Source organism: Salvelinus namaycush, chromosome 11, assembly GCF_016432855.1.
Source record: "Salvelinus namaycush isolate Seneca chromosome 11, SaNama_1.0, whole genome shotgun sequence".
NCBI lineage: Eukaryota > Metazoa > Chordata > Actinopteri > Salmoniformes > Salmonidae > Salvelinus > Salvelinus namaycush.
In genome coordinates, this window is record NC_052317.1 from 3,312,008 (window position 1) to 3,330,497 (window position 18,490).

Here is an 18,490-nt window from a genome sequence, read left to right on the forward strand (position 1 = left end):
ACAACAAAAAACGTAATCTTAATATTAAAACTTTCTCTCAGATCGATTGTCTGGGGACATGTACAAAAGTCATGACCATCATGCTTTTAGGGAAAGAGGATCCTTTTTTGTAAATGTATTAAACTGAGTTTGACCAATTCCAGTCTCTTAGCTTAAGGGGTCCAGGGTTCTCACCCGGTGAATTTGTATGTAGAAGGACTGAGAAGTTCAGTTCTGGCGACGTTTTAAAAGGACATTCTACATCAAAATGAATGGAAATAAAATGACGCTGACACCATCTCAAATATAAATTTCTTCCTCCAGAAATGAGCCCAATAACATATTGGTAATAATTATGTTTAAATATAGCCTATGCATGGTCTATATTGTCAGATGTGCCATTAGCAATAAGCGTTATCACCTGTAGCCCAGATGATGCAGCATAGTGTCCATCTGCATTTACCCCATCCTGATTGTTATAATTATTAATAATTATTATTAATAGATACACATTATTATTCACTTTCCTGTTTTTTATGACAAAGTATGTAATCACCATTTTAATATACCATAGCCCCTTTAAGAGCTATGTTGTGCAGCTGTACCTGAACCATGCTTGAAACTTTGGTTGTAACTGCATTTGTAAAACGATGGCACGAGTGCAATTGTAGGAGTAGAGACATACCCGTGGGAGCAATAGAAAGCCGTCTTTTTTAACAAAGGCCGAAACTGCTTTCAAAAGTGTTAGTCCCGCGATTGCATTAAGAATTGTTGTGCATTGACTGCTTGTCAGAATACATGTTTCCCTCACTATGGATCTTGCAACTTTTTTATTGCGGATCTACACTGATCTCAAAAATGACCTCTCCAGAATCCATGACGGAGATCCGATGCAGTGACAGAGAACTAGAACCTCTGCGTAAAGTGCCTAGGCTACATTTGGAGCGTAATAACAACAGCTAGCCAGGGTCTGAGCAACTCAAAGCTTCTGCTATATTATCATGTTAGGTGTAAAGACTATACTTAGCAACTTACTCAGTTATCACTGGAGACAAAAACTCATGGCAAATAGTGCCAAAATAGCATGAGATAAACTTCAGGCCCTGGTCTGTAAGACCTCTTCCTGGAACTGACCATTAAGATTCAGGTTCAACAGCACCCGGGACAGACAGCTGGCTGAAAGCAGGGATTTGGAATATTGTTCACTGTTCGGTTTTAACATGGGAATGTAAGAATATGCAATGGCCTCTTCGGAATACAACACTGACAACATTTCAAGCTTCTGGCTGTCCGTATGAAGCACAGTGGCAATAAATCATTCATTTTTAGGGGACATGTGGATGAAGATGGTTTAAATATCAGATGGTAATAAAAGTAAGAGCTCTATACGTAAACACAAGGACAACAGTTACAAATTATGTTTAGCTAAATCTGAAACATTTACAGAAATGTTTATAAATGTGTATGTCCTTGTCATATAAATCGAATAGGGGCGGTTTCAAAGACACAGGTTAAGCCTAGTCTTAGACTAAAAAGCTATTTCAATGGACATTCTCCATTGTCCAGCACTAGGCTTAATCGGTGAGGAAGAAACTCGCCCATAAAGTAAAGTAGCGTCTATATGGTCAATTCAAATTAGAAACTAGTGTGGCGATAGAGGGGGATCAGGTGGAATAGGGCTTGAACCAACAACCCTGTACCATAAAGGTCCAGACCTTTTAGCAGAGGATATTGTATGCTTATATAATGTACAGTACAGTGCCATACATTGTCCATCACAACAAGCTGTATCTGCTTAGACAATGACCAAACAAAGGAAACTTTTGGGATAAATCAGTATAATTGAGAGAAACAACCTATGGAATGCAGTCACACATGAAAAGGGTCAAATGTAGGACAAATAGTTGCAACATTCCCGTCTAGGTTTCTGTCTACACTAATGAACGAATCTGACCCAGCATTTTCCCCATGCAAAACAAGCGTGAGACAAAGGGAGCCTTGTGTCGTCATCCCCACATATTAGCCCGGATAACCTTTGACAAATGCCATCTCGTTACGATAATCATGTTTGAACGGTCCCGTATGGTTAAAATTATCCAATCAATATATCATGCCTGCATTGGCTGTCCCATCTCGGCCCTAAATGACTGTTTTACCAGAAAAATGGCACAGGGAAAACGAGAGGATAGACTAGGAGAGATGGGATTGGTCATTGGTAAAATAGAGAACAACTAAGAATGATGAGAAATATGTATCTAAAGCCAAGAAACTGCTTCTGCTTTGAAAATATGAAGTGGCCGCCTTACTTCACAGTGAAACACAAGTTGTTCTTGATGTTTGTAAAGGCATGGTTACCTTGTCCTGTCTTTGGCTTTCAAGTGGGGAAAGTGAATGATATGACAGGAAAATAACCATAACACCATGACCAAAAGGGACAGTCTTTCAAAGGTGAGGAACCAAATGTATCTCATGCAGAGTAGGCAAAGCCTGAGATAAGCTATCTACTTTTCAGATGCACTACATATACAAAAATATGTGAACAAATTAGTGGATTCGGTTATTTCAGCCACACCCGTTGCTGACAGGTGTATAAAATCGAGCACACAGCCATGCAATCTTACTGTATAGGAGTGGCCTTACTGAAGAGCTCAGTGACTTTCAACGTGGCACCATCATAGGATGACACCGTTCCAACAAGTCAGTTCATAACATTTCTGCCCTGCTAGAGCTGTCCGGTCAACTGTAAGTGCTGTTATTGTGAAGTGGAAACGTCTAGGCGCAACAACGGCTCAGCTGAGAAGTAGTAGGCCACACAAGCTCACAGAACGGTACCGCTGACTGCTGAAGCGCGTAGCGCATAAAAATCGTCTGTCCTCGGTTGCAACGCTCACTACCTAGTTGCAGATTGCCTCTGGAAGCAACGTCAGCACAATAATTGTTCATCGGGGGCTTCATGAAATGGTTTGCCATGGCCGAGCAGCTGCACACAAGCCTAAGATCACCATGAGCAATGTCAAGCATCGGCTGGAGTGGTGTAAAGCGCTCCGCCATTGGACTGTGGAGCAGTAAAAACGCATTCTCTGGAGTGATGAATCACACATCCCTATCTGGCAGTCCGACGGATGAAAATGGGTTCGGCGGATGCCAGGAGAACACTACCTGCCCAAATGGATAGTGCCAACTGTAAAGTTTGGTGGAGGAGGAATAATGATCTGGGGCTGTTTTTCATGGTTCAGGCCTCTTAGCTCCAGTGAAGGGAAATCTTAACGCTACAGCATACAATTACATTCTAGACGATTCTGTGCTTCCAACTTTGTGGCAACAATTTCGGAAGGCCCTTTCCTGTTTCAACATGACAATGCACCCGTGCACAAAGCAATGTCCATACAGAAATGGTTTGTCGAGATCAGTGTGCACAGAGCCCTGACCTCAACCCCATCAAACACCTTTGGGATGAATTGGAACCCCGATTGTGAGACAGACCTAATTTGCCCAACATCTGTGCCCGACCTCACTAATGCTCTTGTGGCTGAATGGAAGCAAGTCCCTGGAGCAATGTTCCAACATCTAGTGGTAAGCCTTCCCAGAAGATTGGAGGCTGTTATAGCAGCAAAGGTGGACCAACTCCATAATGCCCATGATTTTGGAATGAGATGTTCGACAAGCAGGTGTCCACCTACTTCTGGTCATCTAATGTAGTTTCTCACATGAGCAAAAGAAACCTTTGCCACAACAACAATATCAAAGAATTTGCCTGAGCGACTTACTTATTAATCTTGTCATATGACTGTTTAATTTTCCAGTAATCTTCAATTTTCTAGTTCAAAACCATTGGTGGTCATCATGCGTTTATCAATTGAATTAGGAAATAACTTAACTTAAATTGTGTTGCCAAGAATGACCCTTCCATATCTTTGATAATGTATTCCAACCCTCACTCTTGGCCTTCATATCTGTAAATTGCATCTACAGTATCTACTCGAATATGAGGCGAGTTGTCTCTTGCTACTGTTTGGTTCCACTTTAGACATTTCATTTGCTTTATCTCATGACTTCTCTCTTATAATTTGAGTGAAAAAGACAAAGAAAACCTTTTACATTGCTTCTAACAAATGTAGCCATATGGTCTGGGTCTACAGGTAAAATCATTTTTGTACAGTTCTCTCTTGTGGTTTCGCTCCAAAGCTATATAAATACATTGAGAGTCACACTCTCTCTCTCTATATATATACTGTATATATATATATAAACTCCCAGTAATTTATTAGTTAAAACACCAATGTTTTGGCATCACTGTGCATTCTCCAGGACCTCGACACAAAATAATTTTCTCTGGGTGTGCGCCAGCTCCAAAGCTAACACACTAACTAGCCTGCATCAGGGGATGGAAAACGTAAGGTTGTCTTCTTAGCTTGGCTATAGCCACAACCACCGTGCCAAGCTTCCACTGAGAATACCACCCGAATACCAGCCTCTAAAAATGAGCGTCAAAGCAAACAAACGTATGCCCTTGTCAATCTCCCTCCCACTATGCAATCTATTGCTCTTGGCTGCTAAACAAGGACACGATTCAGAGTAGACCTGGTCGAATGCCTGATTTAAAAGGGGAATTAGTTTGAAAATGGGATAGTTCGAGACTGAGGTTGAACCTCTGCCATCACGAACAAAAACTTCAGCGGCTGCACCTTTTAGTGTTACATCGCCCGGGCAACCCGGTAGTCGTGGAAATGTTGTAGTGGAAACTTGACAGTTTCCAGTACTTTGGATGTGTGTATATTTAAGGCCCACATTAAAGTGAGGATGGGGGCTTGCGGTAGGGCTTTTAACAACACATCTAGGATCAGATTACAATCCTAACTTTCATCATTAGGTGCATAAAAAATACATGTAACCCTTTATCAGTTGTTAAGGGCAACTTCTACTTACCCCTATGCGCAGCACAAAATCTGGCGGGAAAATCCGACCCGACAGAGAAAATGAAAAACAATGAATACAACTGTTCTCAGGCAGGCTAGAGGCTCAATATTGTTACTGTTGTATCACAATGGATGACCACTAGCAACTTATTGGAGCTTTTGAACATACAATAAAATGTATACAAAAAGTTACATAATTCAGCTTTAATTTAGAAAATGTTATATACTTTTCTTTCAGTGTGAAAATGTGGAGCAGGTTGTGTAGATGTGTAGAATTAGCATTATAAATATTCACTTACCTTTGATGATCTTTGTCAGAATGTACTCCCAGGAATCCCAGTTCCATAATAAATGTTTGATTTGTTCCATAAAGTTCATAATTTATGTCCAAATACCTCCTTTTGTTAGCGCGTTTGGTAAACAAATCCAAACTCACGACGCGCGTGCAAGTCCAGCGGAATGTACGGACAAAAAGTCGAAAAAGTTATATTACAGGTCGTAGAAACATGTCAAACTAAGTATAGAATCAATCTTTAGGATGTTTTTAACATAAATCTTCAATAATGTTCCAACCGGAGAATTCCTTTGTCTTCAGAAAAGCAAATGGAACAGAGCTCGCTCTCATGTGAACGAGCGTCACGAGCGCAAAGCATTCTGCCAGACCTCTGACTCATTCCCCTCCCATTCGGCCCCACTTCACAGTAGAAGCATCAGACAAGGTTCTAAAGACTGTTGACATCTAGTGGAAGCCTTAGGAAGTGCAACATGACCCATATCCCACTGTATCTTCAATAGGGAATGAGTTGAAAAACGACCAACCTCAGATTTCCCACTTCCTGGTTGGATTTTTTCTCAGGTTTTTGCCTGCCATATGAGTTCTGTTATACTCACAGACATCATTCAAACAGTTTTAGAAACTTCAGAGTGTTTTCTTCCAATACTAATAATAATATGCATATAATAGCATCTGGGACTGAGTAGGAGGCAGTTCACTCTGGGCACGCTATTCATCCAAACGTGAAAATGCTGCCCCCTATCCCAAACAAGTTAAATGTAGAATGATGGCATTTTGTTCCGTTATGAGGCCAATGTCTGAATTCATTTGTTGTGGAAGTGAGGAGGAAGTAGAGCCCTTCAGGGATTTGAGAGTTTCCCAGAATCTAGCAGGGTTCCCATTACAATCTGAAAATGCGGTTACATAATAATCAGATTTAGCCTTTCTGATGTCTTACACAATGATTCCTCAGTTGCTTAAAAGCTTGCCAATATGGTCTCCCGAGTGGCGCAGCGGTCTAAGGCACTGCATCACAGTGCAATAGGCATCACTACAGACCCGGGTTTGATCCCAGGCTGTGTCGCAGCCGGCCGCGACTTGGAGACCCATGAGGCGGCGCACAATTGGCCCAGCGTCGTCTGGGTTAGGGGAGGGTTTGGCCGGCTGGGATGTTCTTGTCCAATCATGCTCTAGCAACTCCTTGTGGCGGGCCGGGCGCATGCACGCTGACCTCGGTCGCCAGTTGTAAAGTGTTTCCTCCAAGACATTGGTGCAGCTGACTTCTGGGTTAAGTGAGCAGTGTGTCAAGAAGCAGTGGCTTGGCAGGGTCGTGTTTCGGAGGACGCATGGCTCTCGACCTTTGCCTCTCCTGAGTCCGTCCGGGAGTTGCAGCGATGGGACAAGACTAACTAATTGCAAATCACAAAAAGGGGTACAAAAAGAAGCTTGCCAGTATGTGCCTAAGCCTGTGTTCCTGGTCTTGACCTAAGCATCATCTATTTTATGAATGACTTCTGATCATTCTGGAGTGTACCAGGCATTCGATCTCCCTTTAACCCATAATGTTTTGAAGGGAGCATGCTTATCCACAAGACATCTGAAAAAATGCTCAAAGCTAAATCAGGTTCAGGGATAGCTGTAATACAATCAAGGTCACTAAAATAAAGATAATGTAAAAAAAAACCTGTTCACTAAAGTTTTTAAAGTTCCTCTTATTGATGAAACAAGGTTAGTAATGCATTTTCACATCTTGTCACGCCCTGATCTGTTTCACCTGTCTTTGTGATTGTCTCCACCCACCTCCAGGTGTCACCTGTTTACCTCATTAGTCCCTGGGTACATATTCCTGTGTTCCCTGCTTGTCTGTTGCCAGTTCGTCTTGTTTGTCAAGTCAATCAGCGTGTTTTTCCCCGTTCTCATGCTTTTGCCTTCTCTCTGTTTTGCTATTACTCCCAGTTGTGACCTTTGCCTGTCTGGACTCTGAACCCGCCTGCCTGACCATTTCTGCCTTCACTGACCTCGAGCCTGCCTGCCACTCTGTACCTCCTGGACTCTGACCTGGTTTTGATCTTTTGCCTGTCCACGACCATTCTCTTGCCTACCCCTTGGATAATAATAAATATCAGAGACTCAAACCATCTGCCTCCCGTGTCTGCATCTGGGTCTCGCCTTGTGCCCTTATACATCTCTGACACCGACAACTGGGTAATAGTCACTAATATCCAGTGGGGAAACCCCACTAGTAACATATTTATCTGGAGTATTTGTTAAAATAAGATCAGAGTTAACTTTGAAAGATCTTAAGGGTTGGGTCGTGTAGGCTTAGTCACCAGCTGGTTTAGATCATTACAAGTCTTAGATTGTCTGAAGACTCCATTTCCCAATCAGAATTTAGGTCACCCAGGATAATAACATCTGATTTAGTAAAAGAAGACAACAAAGCACTCCTCGAAGCATTCCTCAAGTGCACAAAGGTTAGCCATGGGGGGACGGTAGACCCCTATAACAGTTATGGATACATTTTACTCCAGACAAAGACTTAAAGATATTAGCTCCAATTTCAGTAAAGAGATAGAAATTATATTTTATTTAAAAAATCTACAATACTGACGACGTATCAGTTCCTAGAAAGATATTACCACATATGGCTTCAAATATTGATGCGGCTTACCCAATAATAATAATACACAAAATCATGGATATGTACATCAAGAAAAATATTTATATAAATTACAGTAGCCTATTATTAGCGAAATAGAACTAAATCGACTGAACATTAAAAGGATTTCATATGATTGAAATACATTATATAGATCTATAGCCTTTACTGTATTTATATTTTAATGCAGTTATCTCTGTCTTTATTTTAAGGCTATTTTTAGGCCTATCCTTCACTTGTGTAACAATTGCAATGACATTGGCAACTTTGTATTTGTAGTCAACTTGGTTGTGAAGTTATCGGCGGTCACAGAGAGCTGGATAAACATCTTGACTCTATGTTTAGCGGGATATCTTCTGAATGCAAAGTGAAGGGCAAAAAAGCATCTAACGACGTACTTCGCTGTTCCACAAGTGGTCTGAAGCAGTCGGTTAATAACAATCATTTTCAAGTGCAACTTCAGTAATAATGATTTTGGGAACCAGCTCAGAGATTTAACGATGGACCTACAACGGTTATTAGCCTTAAGATGCTATTGGGAAACCAAGCCATGTGCATGATCTTCCATGACCTTTTGATCCAGAATTTGGACACACAAATTGTTATATCTCAGCAATGGTAAGGCCTACAGACTTGTGCTTCTGAGAGTCTGTTGTATGATTTGAGCTTTAGTAAAAATTTCTATTAATACATTTAACCCCCCTAACATCCTAGCAATGGGAGTATAATAGTAAATCTGCAGGCTGGTGATTTATCTTGACAGACATACTGGGAATAGATAATGACTAGATAACGGCTAACAAAATGGATGCCTGCATTCTAACCTGTAGTTTTGTGTCCTGGATATCTTTTTGTTTGTGTACAAGGTTAAGTGGGTGGTGTATTGAAGTGAATGATGTGAGTGTGTGGCAAAGGTCCTCCATCCATGAACGGGCACTCTTTCACAGTCTTCAAAATGAATAAAGTGTTTGATGTCACAGTACTGGAGAGATTCACTGTCCTAAGACTTGACAGTAATGTGTGGCCTAATGGATGCATGAATAACAACTCTAGGCCTAGTAAAGTGTGTACTGTACGTGTGACTTTTCTTCTCGGTTTTCTTCATAAACTGACCTCTTCATTCATCATTAGTGTTTGTGTGAGAAAAACAGACTTCAGATCATTTCTCAGCACTTTCTGCTTCTCAACTGATAATGTGAAACAAGAAGAGGTATGTGTCTACATCTGGACATGGCTATTTTCAAATCTCATAACAAAAATACCAAATATGACATTGAAGTTCCTCATTGCTTTTCATCCTGACTTTAACGCCATATCACAGTGGGACAAAATATGGACCATAGAGGTGATCCATTCATTCTGATAAACAAAATAACTATTTATTTTCTGAAATGGTCCGATGAGACATTAAAGTTCCTCATTGGTTTTCATCCTGACTGTTTTAGCACAATGTCACAGTGAGATGAACTATGGACTACTTTAGGGGCTGGGAATATACTATATGAAGTTATTTCGGAACAAGAAACTTGAAATTTATGAACCATTCTGGTCTAGTTTACTTGAAATATTGTCTGACTGATTTGTAAATGTTGACACAATATAAGCTACAGAGGTAAATGTGTGTATCAATCAATGGCAAATCTATGTATCTTGGATGAACTAAACAATTGGGCTTTCATTCTCTTGTATTCTTACTCTCACCATAAGGGGAGACAGCATGGCAAAGTGTGTTAATCTTTACTTTACAAGGCTTCGTAAACACTCACATAGATTTCACACACTCGGAAGAAGGCACAGCAGTGTTGTTAATGCATACTTTTGTGGGTTTTAACTGTCTTTGTGATCAAGATATTGAGGTACTTTGATTTGCACAAAGTGAGGAGTGCCTGAGTATCATTCTAATATGAATGACTCACATAAATGTTCCTCTGCTGGTAGCGAAGGTACAGGTTGTGCATGATGGCCCCGTCATGAAGGTCTTCCAAGTTGGCCATATCCTCCACTCCCCCTGAGCTGCTGGGGTGCATGGGCTGCACTTTCTGTCTGGTGAGGGCATTCTGCTTGTAGGTGTACACCTGGTTCAAAACACAGAGGGTAGGTTGTGAGTGGACAGTTCACTAAACATTCTCCTTTACTACAATTATCCGGAACACTTGTTCATAATTGACTTCATGTCATGTGGTTCTATTGAAGTCACCAAATGGGTGAAAATCTTTTGAAACAGAGGATTTAATTTTGTCTTTATGGATTTATTCCTTGTTTTACCAGGTGAGTTGACTGAGAATACATTCACATTCACAGCAATGACCTGTGGAAAGTTACAAAACATCGTAAAAATACATAGTTAACATACAAAATATGTAAGCAAGCAAAAACACACACAAAAAGATCCAAGCATAGAATCATAAGAAACAAACACATTCTTCCCTAAAAAGGTCCTCACACAGCCGTCTGACCTGCCTCAGAGGCACTAATTCATCCACTTTCAGCAAACTCTGTACACCATTCCACAAGCAAGGTAGAAAATAGCTAAAGGCTAACCTAACTCTATCGAGATGGAAGGGATCTCCAAAGTTAGCCATCCCTTAGACTGTGTCTGACAGCTTATATTTCCGTAGGTTAACAGAGAAGCTAGGTACGGAGGCAGGTTATGCATCAGGGCTTTATAAACAACAAGGGTGCAATGCATCGATCTACCAGACTTCAAAGAGGGCCAGCCTACTTTCTGATACAGAGTGCAGTGATGTGTGCTGAAACTATCACCCGTAAAAAAGCACAACGCACTACGATAACTGCATCCAGTGGCTTCAAAACAGTGGCATCTGCATTCATATTGACGATATCACCATTGTCTAAGACCGGAAATAAATGTTGACTGAATTATTTGTTTTCTGCTATTTAAGGAAAGGCATGACCTATTCCCATAAAAGCCCATTTGAACTATTAACTTCTTAATTAACTAACTCATCAACATGAGTCTTGAAGGAAAGCCCTATTATCAATCCAGATGCCTAGAAATGTATAAGTTGGGACACAATCAATGAGGGCACCATCCAATGTTACATATGCAAAAATCATCAGATATATTTTCACGTGATTTAGAAAATAGCATATACTTGGTTTTACGTGCATTAGGAGAATATTCAATCAACGTCACACCAAACATACAGAGCAAATGGTTGACATATTCTCGGAATATAAGATATTAATGCTCCAATGTTTTATTGGAACGTTGCAAGTACATTCCGGGGATCAAAGACGTTTAAAACATAGAATATTCTGTCATGGTCCCCTGGAGGTTTTTGTCTAGTTCCTCACTTGTTTCCGGGGATGTCCATAAAGAGGTTTTTAGGACGTTGCCTGATGGCCCTAAAGAAACATTCTCCCCCCCAAAATATGTGCCTCATTACACATCACCCCTTGTTACTGTTGCTAAGCCCATCAAAGCCCTGATTGGCGAACACTGATCCATTCCCAGCTCTTTGTCTGTTGACAAGGTTAGGGAAACAGACACACACACACGTCTTTCAATATAAAGCATTTGCAACTTACAAATTTGACCCACATGATTACATTTTGTTCATTTAAACAGTTGTTATAATTCAACATGTCCTCACCTAGGATTTGAACTCACAACCTCTTGGTTCACAGCATTTAAATCTTTCTTTTACGCCACCATGTCTGGGTAAAATACTGATTTCACCTGTATTGCTACACTTTGCACTTCAAAGTAAATCTCAGCTCTATTAAAGGTACACTCAGGAAAAACAATTTTATTTATCAGTGTATTTGTTTTTTCTTTATTAAAAGTTTTATTAATTCAGGTCAGCCCAATTGAGACCAGGGTCTCATTTACAATGGTGACCTGAGTACAAACATTTTCACAATCAAGAGAAATGTACATTCCAAACATAACAAGAATAATATATACACTACCATTCAAAAGTTTGGGGTCACTTAGAAATGTCCTTATTTTTGAAAGCAAAAAAAAAGTCCATTAAAATAACATAAATTGATCAGAAATACAGTGTAGACATGGTTAATGTTGTAAATCACTATTGTAGCTGGAAACAACAGATTTATGGAATATCTACATAGGCGTACAGAGAACCATTACCAGCAACCATCACTCCTGTGTTCCAATGGTATGTTGTGTTAGCTAATCCACGTTTATCATTTTGAAAGGCTAATTGATCATTAGAAAACCCTTTTGCAATTATGTTAGCACAGCTGAAAAATGTTATCCTGATTTAAAGAAGCAATAAAACTGGCCTTCTTTAGTCCAGTTGAGTATCTGGAGCATCAGCATTTGTCGGTTTGATTACAGGCTCAAAATGGACAGAAATAAAGGACATTCTTCTGAAGCTCGTCAGTCTATTCTTGTTCTGAGAAATGAAGGCCATTCCATGCGAGAAATTGCCAAGAAACTGAAGATCTCGTACAGCTCTGTGTACTACTCCCTTCACAGAACAGCGCAAACTGGCTCTAACCACAATAGAAAGAGTAGTAGGAGGCCCCGGTGCACAACTGAACAAGAGGACAAGTACATTAGAGTGTCTAGTTTGAGAAACAGACGCCTCACAAGTCGTAAACCAGCAGCTTCATTAAATTGTACCCGCAAAACACCAGTCTCAACATCAACAGTGAAGAGGCGACTCCGGGATGCTGGCCTTCTAGGCAGAGTTTCCCAGAGTCGCCTCTACACTGTTGACGTTGAGAATGGTGTTTTGCGGGTACTATTTATTGAAGCTGCCACACAGAAGTACCATTCAAAAGTTTGTACACACCTACTCATTCAATAGTTTTTCTACATTGTAGAATAATAGTGAAGACATCAACATTATGAAATAACACATATGGAATCAATCATGTAGTAACTGAAAAAAGTGTTAAATCAAAATATATTTTATATTTGAGATTTTTCAAAGTAGCCACCCTTGGCCTTGAACACAGCTTTGCACACTCTTGGCATTCTCTCAACCAGCTTCATGAGGTAGTCACCTGGAATGAATTTCAATTAACAGGTGTCTTTTCTTAAAAGTTAAATAGTGGAATTTCTTTCCTTCTTAATACGTTTGAGCCAATCAGTTGTGTTGTGACAAGGTAGGGTTGGTATACAGAAGATAGCCCTATTTGCTAAAAGATCAAGTCCATATTATGGCAACAACAGCTCAAATAACAAAAGAGAAATTACTTTAAGACATGAAGGTCAGTCAATCCGGAAAATCTCAAGGACTTGGAAAGTTTCCTCCAGTGCAGTAATAAAATCCATCAAGCGCCATGATGAATCTGGCTCTCATGAGGACCGCCACAGGAAGTAAGACCCAGAGTTACCTCTGCTGCAGAGGATAAGTTCATTAGAGTTACCAGCCTCAGAAATGGGCAATTAACTGCACCTCAGATTGCAGCCCAAATAAATGCTTCACAGAGTTCAAGTAACAGACACATCTCAACATCATCTGTTCAGAGGAGACTGTGTGAATCATGCTGCGTGAAGCATGGAGGAGGAGGTGTAATGGTGCTTTGCAGGCGACACTGTAAGTGATTTATTTAGAATTCAAGGCACACTTAACCAGCATGGATACCACAGCATTCTGCAGCGATACGCCATCCCATTTAGTTTGCGCGTAGTGGGACTTACATTTGTTTCTTAAAAAGGACAATGACCCAAAACACGCCTCCATGCTTTGTAAGGGCTATTTGACCAAGAAGGAGAGTGATGGAGTACTGCATCAGATGACATGGGCTCCACAATCCCCCAACCTCAACCAATTGAGATGGTTTGGGATAAGGTGGACTGCAGAGTGAAGGAAAAACACCCAACAAGTGCTCAGCATATGTGGGAACTCCTTCAAGACTGTTGGAAAAGCATTCCTCATGAAGCTGATTGAGAGAATGCCAAGAGTGTGCAAAGCTGTCATCAAGGCAAAGGGTGGCTACTTTGAAGAATCTCAAATATAAAATATATTTTGATTTGTTTAACACTTTTTTGGTTACTACATGATTCCATATATGTTATTCCATAGTTTTGATGTCTTCACTATTATTCTACAATGTAGAAAATAGTAAAAATAAAGAAAATCCTGGAATGAGTGGGTGTGTCCAAACTTTTGACTGGTACTGTGTGTGTGTGTGTGCGCGCTGTGTGTGTGTGTGTGTGTGTGTGTGTGTGTGTGTGTGTGTGTGTGTGTGTGTGTGTGTGTGTGTGTGTGTGTGTGTGTGCGTGCGTGCGTGCGTGCGTGCGTCTATATATATATATATATATATATAAACTACAAGGTTAAATTGCAATACTACAATTACAACAAATAAACCATTAGAATCGATAGAAACAACTGCAATCTTCTATGAATTCATTTAACACCAGAGTCCTAAACTACACTAGTGGCAGCCTGGAATCAAGATGCAAGGAATTTTGCAGGTTATTCCAACAATGCACTAAAAATATCACCTGTGATAAAGTCAAGAACTGACAGGAAAATTTACTGTACAATCTACTTCCTGCTATTTAGGAAGAGGCAACATTTATTTCTAAAAAAGCCCACTTTAAATCTTAGCTCTTTACCTAGTTCATCCATATATTTTTTAAACAATACATCTTTGTCAATCCAAATGGGAGAACCATCCAATTAATAAAAATGTAGTCCATTTGAAATATTTTTGCGAGAATTATTTTATTATTATTATTTATTATGCATTTAATCTTGCATTTAATCTTTAATTAAGTACACATTTTAAACTAACTAGTGCTTTCTGTAAGTCAATGCAAAAAGGTAAGATTGAAGCTCTGACATAGCCTGGTCAACAGTTCAGGAAATGGCAAACATAACAGTGTCATCTGTATAGAGATTAATATTACAAGTTTTAACATATAGTTCAATATTATTGTATAGACCTTGTATAGACAGGTGTGTGCCTTTCCAAATCATGTCCAATCAATTGAATTTACCACAGGTGGACTCCAATGAAGTTGTAGAAACATCAAGGATGATCAATGGAAACAGGATGCACCTGAGCTCTATTTCAAGTCTCATAGCAAAGGGTCTGAATACGTTTTTATACTTTTTTATTTTTAATGCATTTGCACACATTTCTAAAAACCTGTTTTCGCTTTGTCATTATGAGGTATTGTGTGTAGATTGCTGAAAAAAAGTATTTAATCCATTTTAGAATAAGGTTGTAATGTAGAATTTTTTTGAAAAAGTCCAAGGGACTGTATACTTTCCCAAGTCACTATATGAAGATATTGTGGAAATACTGAAAGGACACTTTTCACCAAAACCACTAGTTATTTCTGAAAGGTTTAGGTTCCACAGAAGAAACCAGGAAGAGGGAGAATCAGTGACAATGTTTGCTGCTGCATTAAAAACCTGTGAGTGTAAGTCTAAGCCCTGTGTTCGCGATATCTAAGCTAACATATGGAATTGTTTTAAGATGGTCATACCATGGATCATTTAGCTATTTGATGTAGAATTTTAGAACCCCTGTCAGTATAAAAAATATATACAAAAATGATTTGATAAAATATTACATGTGTTCTTTACTGCTATAGCCCATAGAAACACATTGTATAACACATTAAAAAAATGGCAAAACAGACAGTCCAAAAATAAATAATAAGCAATAACGTTTTGAAGTGTTTGTCCTATATCTAGGAGATAAAAAAAAAACTCCACCACAAAAAATGTTGACCCATATTTAGTACCTTTGCTGTTTCACTTTTTACATCCTATTGATCCTACTGGGTTACCTTCTTGGTGACTCTCCTGAAGTGTCGTAGTGACTTTTTTTTTAAACTTAAAAAGTACAGAAAACAAATGGAACACATTTAAAAATAGAATGGTCTTCAGAAACAAGTCCCTGACACAGGCCTTATCCCCTGCCCCAATCCAGGTTATGACGATGGCGAGACGGTTTGACAGATTGCAAGGTAGCATCCGCCACACTGTCGACTTCAGGTCCTTGGCACCCATTACAGCTAGAACCTACAAAAGCTACAAAATGCAAGAGAGGTATTAGAAATCATACACTATGTTAACATATTTGCCTCCCCCACCCCCTATATTTTAAATACATTTATTGTGACAGTCTAAAGCAGGCCTGGACAATTATTCTCCAAGGAGGGCCACATTAGAATATATTTTTGCCATCGCGGGCCAGAATCATATTACAGGATTATACATCATGTGTATGACTGTGTTGACAGATATATCTACTGTAAATCACCTCCAGATATGCTACTTATTTAACTTTTTTAACTTGCACAGAAATAAACCACATCAATGTTCTCCTTTTGGTAGGTATTTTCATTATTAAACATGCAATGAACTACACGGAGGAAAAAGTACACTGCATTCAGCACCACGGACAAGACTCTTAAGGGTATGCACAAAAACACAAGAAAGAGAGAGCTTAACATTACATTTAAACTACTCAATCAGTGTGAGGAGTGAAGTCTCTGATGGGCATTGACTAGAGCAGTGAAGTCAGGTATAGTTTCTGACGTCACTATGCGCAGGATTGCAGAGAGGTGAGAGTCAGTAAGAGATGATCTGTGCTTTTGACTTGTTATATTTCATCACTGAAAATGTGTTTCACCACTGCTCACATACATAGGTTGACCCAAAGATCTTCTGAACATGACTCGTAATCTTTGGAAAGTTTTGTTCATTGAGAGATGCATAGAACCTGGTCAGTGACATTGTTTTAAATTACTGCATCAGACTGAAGATCGATAAGCTCAAGTTGCAGGTCAGTGGGAGCGTTATCCACATTAAAGGTGAAAGGAGAGGAAACCAAAAGCATGTCATTTTCCAACACTTTGAAATCCTCAAAACGAAGAGAAAACTCACAGTTCAAAGAACGGAGCAGCGATGTATACTTCTCCTGCTGGTCATCTGATAGGGAATATATTAGTAGTGTCGGAAGGTGGGTGAGATTGTTGGCTGGTACTTGGCGGGCCAGGAGGAGTAATTTTTCCTTGAAGGCTTAGACAGCTCTTTCTTGTCGGGGCAAAGTATTGCTGCAGAGTCAATTAAACATGCTTTAATGATTTCGCCCTCAGCGAATGGCTTGCTATGTTTAGCGATTTTGTGGGACAGTACATAGCTAGCTCTCACAATTCCGACGTTGCTGAATGCAGTTTTGTGAAAAGTCCTTGCTGCTTTTGCAACTGAGAAAGCAACTATTTTGATGCACTTGCCCTCTGCTCAGAAGGCATATTCCTATATTTCTCTGCATGCTTCGTCTGGAAGTGTCGGGACAAGTTGTAGTCTTTCAAGACAGCGATGCACTCTTTGCACACTAAGCACACAGCTTTCCCTGATACCTCAATAAATAAATATTTCAATGTCCACTCTTCCTGGAACACCCTACATTCATTGTCTGCTTTCCTTTTTCTTTGAAATCTTTGAAAAACTAATTGTTGAGAAAATGTCTAGCTAGCTACTATTTGTTACTGTGTCGTGTGTGTCAGCCTGGCAGACACTGTCTGTCCTCGTGCAGTTGTTATTTATACGTGCCTTCAATATAAATGTCCCACAAGCGGTGGGAGTTAAATCATTACACAAAGGCGAGTATTCATTGGGCTTTTAATTTGAGGGCTCTGGAGCCGGCCTTTGCCCAGGCCTGGGTCTAAAGACAGATGGCAGATATTTCCAATAAGTATTTACATTTAAGTTGGTAACAGTTATATTCTTACCTTCATGTCTGCGGCCCAAACTTGGCACCGATGGAGTGTCTCACTCCTGGCCCTGTTTGAAAAAAATAACGTTACATTGAAATGAATTAAATACTGTACAAGAAAGAACAGAGAGGCAGAGTCTCATCTGGGCTAAGTGAATGTAACGATACATACCTCCATGACTATCACATCCACATGGTGCTGTGGTGAATACGATGCTGAGGCTGGCCATTGCCCTAATTGAAAGACACACCAGATTAGCTAGCTACATGACTAAAGGGGATTTTTCTCCTGTGAATATAGTTACATATAATGTTAGTCAATTTTGATAATTAGTAAACCATCAAATGTTAGCCAGCTAGCTAAGTAATGTGGCTAGCAAGGACACAATCATAATTTAGCTAGCTAGCAACGGTTAAGTTCATGTTTCTATTTAGCTAGCTAGCTAAAGTTAGCAAACTAGCAAAGTAATGTTAACTAGCTATCTAAGCTCGCTAGCTTGCATTATTGTCCTCGTTGATGTTAACGTTACACAATAAAACTACTCACAAATGAAGGAACGCAGTAATATTACTTACTTGAGCAAACAAACTTTGCATTCCAATCTGGTGCATGAACAGATGAGGACTAGAAACGAGAAACATTTTCAAACGCATTGGTTTTAAAAATGAAAAACAACTAGCTAACGTAAACTCACCCCATTCCGTACAAATGTGCGCAACCGTGATATTCAAACGAAGCTGCAAAGAAAACTAATGGGACTGTAGCGACTGTGTTGACTTCAAAATCTGGGGTGTGAACTACGTTTCTATTCAAGCGTTGATCGACATTGTAATCGCTCTATAGTATTGGAGAAAAGTTGAAAAAAGCATATAGCAACTATTTCTGTCTTACAATCTCTCTCCACCAGGTGTAGCACTTCTCTCATCGTTTAAAAACAAGAAATGGACAGTGACGGGGGTTAGGGGGGATACCTAGTC

General features: G+C 39.8%; 1 protein-coding gene and 1 long non-coding RNA gene across 2 annotated transcripts in view; both read right to left on the bottom strand.

Annotated features, from left to right (window-relative positions):
* The window catches only part of myo10 (myosin X), a 266,652-nt gene that overhangs the window by 133,700 nt on the left and 114,462 nt on the right, over window positions 1-18,490 (bottom strand). The window contains exon 3 of the mRNA XM_039003646.1: window positions 9,745-9,903. Within this exon, the coding sequence (XP_038859574.1) occupies window positions 9,745-9,903 (159 nt within the window). The remainder of the gene's footprint in view (window positions 1-9,744; window positions 9,904-18,490) is intronic.
* LOC120055722 lies at window positions 14,943-18,211 on the bottom strand. The gene is made up of 4 exons (XR_005477719.1): window positions 18,089-18,211; window positions 17,685-17,746; window positions 17,529-17,580; window positions 14,943-15,822 (listed from the first exon to the last, which is right to left on the bottom strand). It is a non-coding gene; the product is annotated as an uncharacterized LOC120055722 (long non-coding RNA).